At 42.5% G+C, this 9,601-nt stretch overlaps 1 protein-coding gene across 3 annotated transcripts in view; it reads right to left on the reverse strand.

Annotated features, from left to right (window-relative positions):
* The window catches only part of AFF1 (AF4/FMR2 family, member 1), a 183,608-nt gene that overhangs the window by 13,685 nt on the left and 160,322 nt on the right, over positions 1–9,601 (reverse strand). For all 3 annotated transcript variants that reach the window (XM_012724178.1, XM_012724177.1, XM_012724179.1), the window contains one exon: positions 5,753–6,694. In XM_012724178.1, the coding sequence (XP_012579632.1) occupies positions 5,753–6,694 (942 nt within the window). The remainder of the gene's footprint in view (positions 1–5,752; positions 6,695–9,601) is intronic.

Consider the following 9,601-nt stretch of genomic DNA (forward strand, 5'->3'; position numbering starts at 1 on the left):
GGGCAGAGGATGGAACTCTCACTGAAGAGGCTGCAGCTAGCTTGCAGTGCTACCCTATTTTGCCACCAGGGAGGGCCCAAAGTCACAGAATTTGCTGAACTATTCAGACAGATATTAGTACATGAGTAGTAGCCAGTAACATATACCGTTTTCAGTGGAAGGGATTTATTTCCAGGCAGTTAGTGAATCACAGGTTAAGTCCCTAGGGTAGAACTAGCAAAAAATCTTCCTCAAGGTTACTTCCTGAAGAAAATACCAAGCCCCAGAAGTGGAATGACAGTTAATTTCTGTTTGTGTATTTTCATGCTGCTTAAAATTTGCAAAATTATGACCATATACCAAAGTGGCAGACCTTACAAACCATACATAAAAATAAGATTCACGGTGAGTCAACCCTCAAAATTGTTCATAACTCCACCCTGGGCCAACCTGTGACTTGAAAGAACTGCCCAAACTCAAGAAAACACCAAATACTTACTTAACGCTCACACTTATGACCGCTGTTGTCACTTTCTGGAATATGCTTTATATAAATATTTAGCAACTGAGAAGCCAATCATAATCTGTAAGCTTAGAGAAAGTAAGCCATTAAACCAAGTAATACCCAAATCCTCTTCTGTTGGTTTTGCCTGTGGGAATGAGGTTTGTGTTTTGTACACTACACACTTGGAAGACTGTCATCATCTATCTGGAACACTCACAGAGGCCTCCCCAGAGCAGCACTCAGTATTTGTCAAGTGGCATGGAAATTAAATTTAGCAGCTGAGGGGCATGGCTGAGGTCCCCAGAGGCAGGGCTGCACTACAACATTAAGTAGCCAGATTTAAAAAAGGACCATCCAAGAGGGGGGTATGCAGTTCTGGGGGCAGGAAATAAAGCCTTGAATTTCCAAGAAAGAAAACAGAAGACAGTTCGTTCTGGGTCAAGAAACAATCTGAAAATGAGATGAGACGTACTCTCTGTTTAGGAGGAAAAATAGATCTCCTTTACCCGTCAGCTTACACGCAGATCAAGCTCTCTGCAGAAATGACCTCTAAGTTTTGGGTTTTGGAAGAAGCACAAGAGTCCCAGAGGTGTGCCTGCATCTACAAAAGAAGGCTGCAGACAACGATCAGATACTGATCCACTTGAACAGGGTAGGTCAGGCAATCACAGATTATCTGCTAAATGCTATTTGACCTACTGAGTGAAGCAAGAATGAAAACCATGAAAGAAAGAGATAACCCTGGGAGAGGCCAAGATGGTCTCTGGAAGAGAATGCCTTTGGGCAGCCTGGTGCCAGCCTCAGGATCTAGCTCATTTCACAAATCTGTCTGTGTGACGTCTAGGTAGCTATGGAGACATGACGGCAGGTTTTTCAAAATTGATTCCCTTGGGGGAATTTATAATGGGTATAGAGAAAGAGTCTACGAATTTATAATGGGTATAGAGAAAGAGTCTACGAGGAACTTGGCTGTGTTAGGGAGATGGGGAGAAACCTAAAGGGAAATTAAAAGGAGTTGCGTTGGGGGGTTTTGCGGAGCAGGAGGGGACAGAGGAAGGCCTGAGCCAGAGATGATACAGTCACTGCCAGAGTCCCTACCACTGATCTTGAACTATGATTTGCACCTCTTCCAGAATCCCCACATACACACTTGATGCTGACCCACATGGCACAGTAGACCTCCCCTGACTGCCTGCTGCTCCCTTCAGCAGTCTATTTTGGACGATCTGCCTATTCTGCTCCCCACTGTCTCCAGTGAATCTTCTCAACCCCTGCACCTCTACTGCCTGTACCCCAGTTCTTAGATGCATTAAAAAAAATCAATCTTAACAAAGAAAAGAAAAGCAAATGAGCTTGGTTACACATGGGTCACAGGAAAACTAGAGAAGTGGACTTTATGGAAATATCTGTATTTTCCTGAGAATTATCTTTGCAAAAGGTTGGTAAGAAGACAGTCAACATTGCATCCAAGTTAGTATCAAGCCTGAGTACAGAGAATTAATGATAAGAAAACACGTTATATTCACTGGGATACATACTACAGAAAATTAATTCTCTTTTTCCTTTTTGATGAGGAAACAGATATTGTAATGCCTCTAGTGCTACATCTACAGTCTTAGTGCTACATCAGACAGTCTTAGCTATCACATGCATCTAGTTACAGTGTTCTTCTCAGGGTAACCAAATAGGCATGAAGAAATTACAGATTAGTAGCTTCAGGAAATTACAGGAGAGGCCTTTTCAAATCCTTGATTATGAAGGACAATAAGCAGGGATGCTGCTATAGAGAAACAAGGCCCAAAAGAGTCAGCTCTTAGAGGAAGGGAAGGACGGAACTTCAGGCAAGACAAACACATACTTCTGGCCATGACCCACTAACTTCCCTATTGTTCAAAACATACATAAATGATGGCACTGAACATTGTTTTCCTAAAATGCCAAGGCTTCTTGATCAGAAAGGCATTTATTTAGAAAATGCAAGGTGGAAGTGAGTGAAATTAATTCCCAGTTCAGCATTTGTCTATATGACTGCTCGGGACGGTCTCACATTTTATTTGAAAGGCACGCCCCAAAATGGCTGCTTAAATGCAGTCAGCGCTGCAAGGTGCCCAGAACATCGCCGAGCCCTGCGCGTGCTTGCTGTGGCCACTCTCTACATGCACCAGCCTGTCATACTGTATTTCTGAGCTTCAGCTTTGCTCCCAAGTCTGGAAAACATAAGCTCGGTTTAAACGCTACGGAGAAAGAGATTAAAAAATTGTATTTTCAATTCTACACTATAATCAGGTTGAAGAAAATCTGTAGCTTGTGTGAGGAGCACTAAGTGAACTCATGCCTACTGACCCACACAGTTTTTGCCTCTTTTCCTCATGAACTATTCTATACCTACTTTTCCAAAGTAGAAAATATGTAAGTGGACATTTCTAGTGCTACATCTAGTGTACTCATCAGTTTTTATCTAATATCACATTTTGAAATCTCCAGTCTGGTGCCCCCTTGAAAATACTAAAGTTCATACCAGGAGAGAGAGACACTAGAGGGTCTTTCCATAACACTAAATTCCACTAGCGGGAAGGCTTGGGCACATTCTCCAGTTGCTCTCACTACATCTTCAGAGAGCTTTTCCTAATGTTCACATTTAAAGTGACAAAAAATGGGGCCCTCCCTGGAGGCTCAGCAGGTTAAAGCACAGCACTAAGAGGCTGAAGCCACTTCAGCATGAGTTGGATCCCTGCCCCAGAGGTGACCACATGGCACGGCAGACCTCTCCTGACCCGCCCGCTGCTCCCCTCAGCAGTGTACTTCATTGATCTGCCTGTTCTGCTCCCCACTCAGTCTCTGGTGAACCCTCTCACCTCCCCTGCACCCTCTGGCCTGTACCCCAGTTCTGTATGCACAAATAAATCTTAAAAAAAAAGACAAAAAAATGAACAAATTTGGGGAAAGCGTTAAGTTTAAAGAGAGTGCTGTCCTGCCTGAGGCATGCAGTGTAGGCAGGAGTGCTGGCTACAGGGTGACAAACTTAATGCCCAAAACAAATGGAGCCAGGGTCCTGACAGAGAAGGGATAGCTGGCCTGCCTCCCCGCCCACACACGCACAGGAAATGATCTGAGATTAGTATGTTCAATACTGATAGTACTTGGAATCTAGTGGGACGTGAAAACAAATGACATGGTTCTCTTATCATGAAATAAGTATAATTGGATAATTTCTACATGTTTTACTCAAAAATGTCATTATTAAATAGTATTTTTAACTAGTGACATAATTCAGGGCAAGAGCTTCCAAGATGCTAGATCCATAATGTCTATAAGGAGCTCTAAAGAACACTGCATGATCTTGTCCCTGCTCCAGTAGTTTCTACTCCCAAGACTTAAGGATTACCTGGGGATTAAAAAAAAAAACCTCATGTGGGGCTTGGGGGCATGGGGATAAGACCCACATCCTACCATGAATAGTAAAGGCTCCCAGGTCAACAACACACACATGTAAGACTGCGAAACACTGGTTCACACCCCGAGTCCTACAGCATAAACCAGGGCCAGCGCTCTTAGCTGCTTGCCAGAGCAGTAGCACAACATGGCCATTACTTCTCCATCCTCTGAACAGCAAGATCAATAACTTTCCCTAGTGGTACGAAGGGCTGGGGATGGCTTTTAGAGGGTGCAGTCCATACATTCAACAGCAGAGTGGAGCCTCCCCATTCTGGAGCTACAAATGAGGTCTCTAGACATGCAGTGGAACTAATCTGAGGCTGTATGAGGCAGCCTCAAAATTCTAATGCAAATTCTAGTAAGGATTTTAGCTGCTAATACTTTGTCGTCCTCTAACCAGCAAAAGGTTAGCTCTAGGGACTAGAGAAGACAAGATAGCAGGGGGATAAATAAGAGGAGAAAATGAGTCTATTTTTGAAATTTTCTCAAGTATGTTAGGAGCAGACTTTCCTTCCACAAAGCTTCACACCTTTAACACACACACACAGGCACACACATGCACACATGCCTGCACGTTGAGTTTTAAAAGTCATAGGCAGGAAGCAGCTCTCGTCTAGCTATACTTTACCACCACGATCCCTTCCCACTCAACTTGTGGCTACAATTATGGTGGCAGCATACATTCTCATGTCCCATGTGAGCAGGTTCTAAAGAAAACAGTCACTCTTTCCTGTCTGGTACAGTTTTGTTATATTTTTAATCTAGTGTAGTAATCAGGTGAATCACAGGCACGATAGCAGGTTACATGATCATTCTGTCCTGTTATTCTTAGCTCAACTCCCACAACAGAAAAAAAAGTTTTTGTGTACTTAGGCAGTGTTAGAATATTTATTCCTTCTCAGCAGGAAAGAACTGGTTCTTCTTGCATCTTGCATTTTGCACTTGGTCTTAGCCAAAAGGCCGAGAAGTGATGCATCTTTCATTTTGAATATAGCAGAAGTTGGCTTAAAAAGGCCACTGAGGGAAACACAGTAACCTTTCATCAGGAAGAAGCAGCAAAGAATATATCAAGAGTTCAATGACTCATATAAAGGAAGGAAGCTATCTAAAATAGTGGTGAGTTCAAGTGATGGAAGAGCTTAAATAATGTAGTGTTTATTTTCTTTACTTTGTTCATTTCCAACATGAAACCTCCTAAATTTGTGATAAATGACATTTTCAATACTTCACAATGCACCTAACCCACATATTTAATACACCTAAAAGTTTTTTAAAAAATAATATTACACTTATTAACAAGTTATTCTAAACAAATTCTAAATCTAGTGGCTTCAAATTAGTAAGTTGTTAGGTGACCATGACTTAAAATATGAATGTATTACCAGCCTAAAGAAGATCATATTACAAGAGTACAGAACAATTCTTTCAGACACTCCGAATACAATATTCAGTTCAGTTAAGGTTTTAAATTACTCATAGGGTAAAACCTAGTAAGTGAGGTGCTCCATAAAAACTAATGTTATCAGAATGAAAAAACAAAACTCCAAAATTCTACATTTTCCCAAGACCAGATTTCCTGCCTATGATCACTTCATCTTTTTTCAGACTAGCAGGACAGCTGAAGGCACCTGGCATTCGTTCACGTCTGTCTACAGAATGGGCAGCAGCCAGGTGCCCAGTGAAAAAAGTGACTCTGGCTGGAAACGAAGCACAGACTTCCAGCTTCTGAGCCAACTAGCGAGACCATCACAGGCCAGTTCAAGACAGCGCCACAGCGCCACAACAACGTTGGCTATGTCCCACACCACCGGGGAGACACTTGCCCACACTCACCTTTCTCTTTTTGGTCAACTTGCTTGAATTGTCGGAACTTCTCTTCTCAGGGTCGAGCTTCTTCCCTGCAGGTGGCTGCTTGTCCTCTGGTCTCTTTGGGCGGCCCCCTTTCCCAGGTGGCTGGGGTATCCGAGAAAGAAGGTCTAGGGTTATCTTCACCATCAAGCTTTGTAGGGGAGGAGTGTCCCTGAGTTGGGAGAGCAGCTTGGTGTCTCTCAAAGGCACCGAGAGTTTGTCCTTCCGGCGGTCCTCTGGGACCACCACGGCACGACGGCAGCCACTAGTCCTGCCCCCACCGCCATGGGGGTGACCCTGGGTCTGAGTCAAGGGAACCAGGGCAAAGTGCTCAGGGCTCCTGTCCTCCACATTGTCCTTCGTGGGCTCTGGGCCCGAGAGCGCCTTTGAGGGGGCGTGGGGGGCGCCCCTGTGCTTCTTCCTGTCACTGGGAGTGGGCATAGCTGGCTTGGGCTCTTTGCTTTCTCCAGCACGGGGCCTCCCTTTCGTCTTCACCTTGGGCTTGTCTTTGGAAGGCTGGTCTTTGGAGCCATAGGGAAGAAGTCCCAGCTCACTTTCCACCTGCAAGCTGGCCCCAGAGTCTGTCTGAGCAGAGGCCTTGACAGGTCTCTTGGGTTGTTTGGTTCCAACAATTTGCCTCTGTAGGGGTTCCTGCTGGACAGGGGACTTCTGACAGTGTCTCTTGCCAGCATGGGGGCCTTCGGAAGGAACCCGGGGGACTCTGCTGGATTTAGGGGGAGGATCTTTGGATTCTGAGTGCTCGTGACCAGCAGTGCTCCTGCCACCGTCGCTGCAGGCCTTGGATTTACTGTCCAGGTGCCGGGGTGAGGTCTCTGTACTCCCCAGGGTATCCAGGGGCATTGCAGGTTGGCTGACCTTGGTCAGCCAATTGTCCAGCTGCCATTTGTTTGTTGTAGGAGGCTCAGGCTGAAAACAAGGAAAAAGAGGTGACCAATGATGATGAACTTTTTCATGCTCATCAATTACTTTTATAGGACTAAGTTGGTTAAGAGGCATCATCACAAATCTAAGAACTCAGGTCCTTTTTAATCCAACTACAGGCCAGACTCTGTACTATTAACTCTTGAGTCCTTCAAAATCTTTTTTGTGAGATGGGAATTTTGTTGCAGCAGATATTAACAAATAATAGAACGTTAGATATTTGACCAATGTTATAAAACAGTGACAACTGCTCAGAAAGCTTCGTAACAATTATTTTGTTCTAATGAGAATTTCAGTATCACACCGAACTGAAACATTTTGACTTGTGAACTATTCTATCAGATAATAAAGAAAATGAAGAAAAGAATTTTTACATAGGATTTTTAGAAGAAGTTGTTAAGGATCTGTGGGTTTATTGTTTTGTATTTTTTGGGACATACTTCTCAATTGAAAATGACTCAGAATCATTCAAAATTAATTTTTTTTTAGTTATAAACATTTATACATTGACGAGATTTTCCGTGTATCTCACACACATACTGATTTTCAAGTTTTACACTTTGATAAAAGGACTCAAGGAGGCCCTATTTTTAATCAACTCACTTGGATTCTTTCAAGATTAAACATTAAGTCTCTTTGGACCAGCAGGCCAGGCTGAAACAAACAGCACCTATGTTTCTCAGAACATTAAGAGCAGTGACATTATATTATTTGTGCGACTGAGTTAGCATATAATCAGAGGTTCCTAACTTCTACTGTTACATGTTGTTGAGCCCTTTTGTTAATTAACCTCTGCTACATGTCGTCATCTAACCTGTATCAGTTTTACTGACAGAATGGCAGTTGGCATTTTATCCCCGACCTCCGTTCTTCCATCCAGTGTACAGCACAATAAGTGGGGTACTTTGTTGAGGATTTTATGCCATGCAGAAAAGTAGTAGTGTATAACTGAGTAAGCAATGGCTAGACCATATTTTTAAGGGCAGTAAAGCTCTGACTCTGCTTTTTCTTAAACTCCTTTCTGATAAGTGGCTTATACACATGACTGCAGCACACAATGTCCTGGGAAGTTACCAGGCAGATATCCCACAGCTTGAGATAAACTAATGACAGATAGTGGCTCATCCCAATGGAGGATATTTTATGGGAAAGACTTTTGACAATACTCCAAATAACTCAGTTTTATTAAAAATTGCAAATTTAACACATGCAGATATGTGGATATGATGTGAAGACTTTCTGGCTAGGAGAAAACTAGATAATAAAATGATTAGGTATAGTTTGGGCTTAGTATGATTACACAGAATGGGTCTAAGAACAATGGAAAGAACTTAGGTAAGAAAATAATTTTAGGCAGAGAAATTGCATTATTCATGTCTGCAGCCTGTGCCATCCTGCTGGCTTAAGATAACATCACTCCTTTATGGCTTCCAGCACTCACATGGATGTCATTCCCAGACGTGCACCTGAACTTCAGAGCAGGCAAAAGTAGTCTTATGTGCCACACTTTTGTCACATGTAATCTAACATTTCAAAGCTCTAATAAGACAGAATTGTTAAGGATAGAGAAAAGTTAGCATATAATACTTACTTGTCAAAAATAGTATTGGCTGCAAAGACCTGAGTGTGTGGTAACGCTAGTGGCTAATTAGGGACAAAGCATATGCTATATCATTTTCTAATCAACACAGGACCCAAACCCTTCCTGCCCTTTTTTTTTTTTTTTTAAAAAAAGATTTATTTGTACATACAGAACTGGGGTACAGGCCAGAGGCACAGGGATAGTGAGAGGATTCACCAGAGACCTAGTGGGGAGCAGAACAGGCAGATCGAGGAAGTACACTGCTGAGGGGAGCAGCGGGCGGGTCAGGAGAGGTCTGCCACGCCATGTGGTCACCTCTGGGGCAGGCGGGGATCGAACTCATGAGGAAGTGGCTTTAACTTCCTCGTGCTATGCTTTAACCAGCTCGCCACCAGGGAGGGCCTCCTGTCCTTTTTCAGGAGAGGTATAGCGCTATCTTACAACTTTACAACTTTACAACTGTGTTCCAGTCACTGACAGGTACTTTAGAAGTATTTATGTGTGGAAAAAAACAGGAACGTAATTTCTGGCATAAATACATTTTTTCTTCTTCCCCACCAAAATAAGACAGTGTTAAGATACTGTTAGTAGTCCCTAAAGAAGTGACTTGGTAAGAAAAAAAAAATCTTTCTTCCACTGTGGGCCTAAAACTATTTAGAATGAGATACTATTGCCCAATTGCAAGGTAAACTTAAGTCAGTCCGCACAGACAAGGAGAAGTGGTTTGGGGCATTCCTTTCCATAGATTCCCCATAAAGATGTAAAATGGACAGAATCCCCGTGAAGTCAGATACCTGTGTGTTGAGGTGGGGGGCATTTTTACATAACAGATTAATTAAAAACAGATTTAAAAATGAATTTTAAGAGTATGCTGGGGAGGCTCAAGGTTGGGACTTCTACTTCTTCCTTCACCTGCCCAGGCTTCATCTGCAGCATCCTGGTGCTGACATACACAAATACTGCACATTATAAGTGAAAAAGTACCTCAATAAATATTTGAGGTTCATTTATCTATCCTAGTTTCTCACAATGGCAAGAATTCATGTATTTTAGGGTCAATTATGGTTTTGAATAAAAAATTTTGGGTTCTGCATAACAACACGTGCTCTACTGTTTTGTTAAAACACCACAGTTGTGAAAGCGTATGAGCCAAAAATTTGAAAAGAAAAAGCAACAAAGCAAGAAGTACCATGGGGCTGAAGGGGTAAAAAGGTGTTGACATGTTTATTCAAGTTGTTCTTTTTCTGGATTTTATAATGTTTATTTTCACATTGTAACATAAAAATCAGAAATTGTTAAAAAAAAAAAAA

The sequence above is a fragment of the Condylura cristata genome, unplaced genomic scaffold (assembly GCF_000260355.1).
Source record: "Condylura cristata isolate star-nosed mole 26May11 unplaced genomic scaffold, ConCri1.0 scaffold00012, whole genome shotgun sequence".
Lineage (NCBI taxonomy): Eukaryota > Metazoa > Chordata > Mammalia > Eulipotyphla > Talpidae > Condylura > Condylura cristata.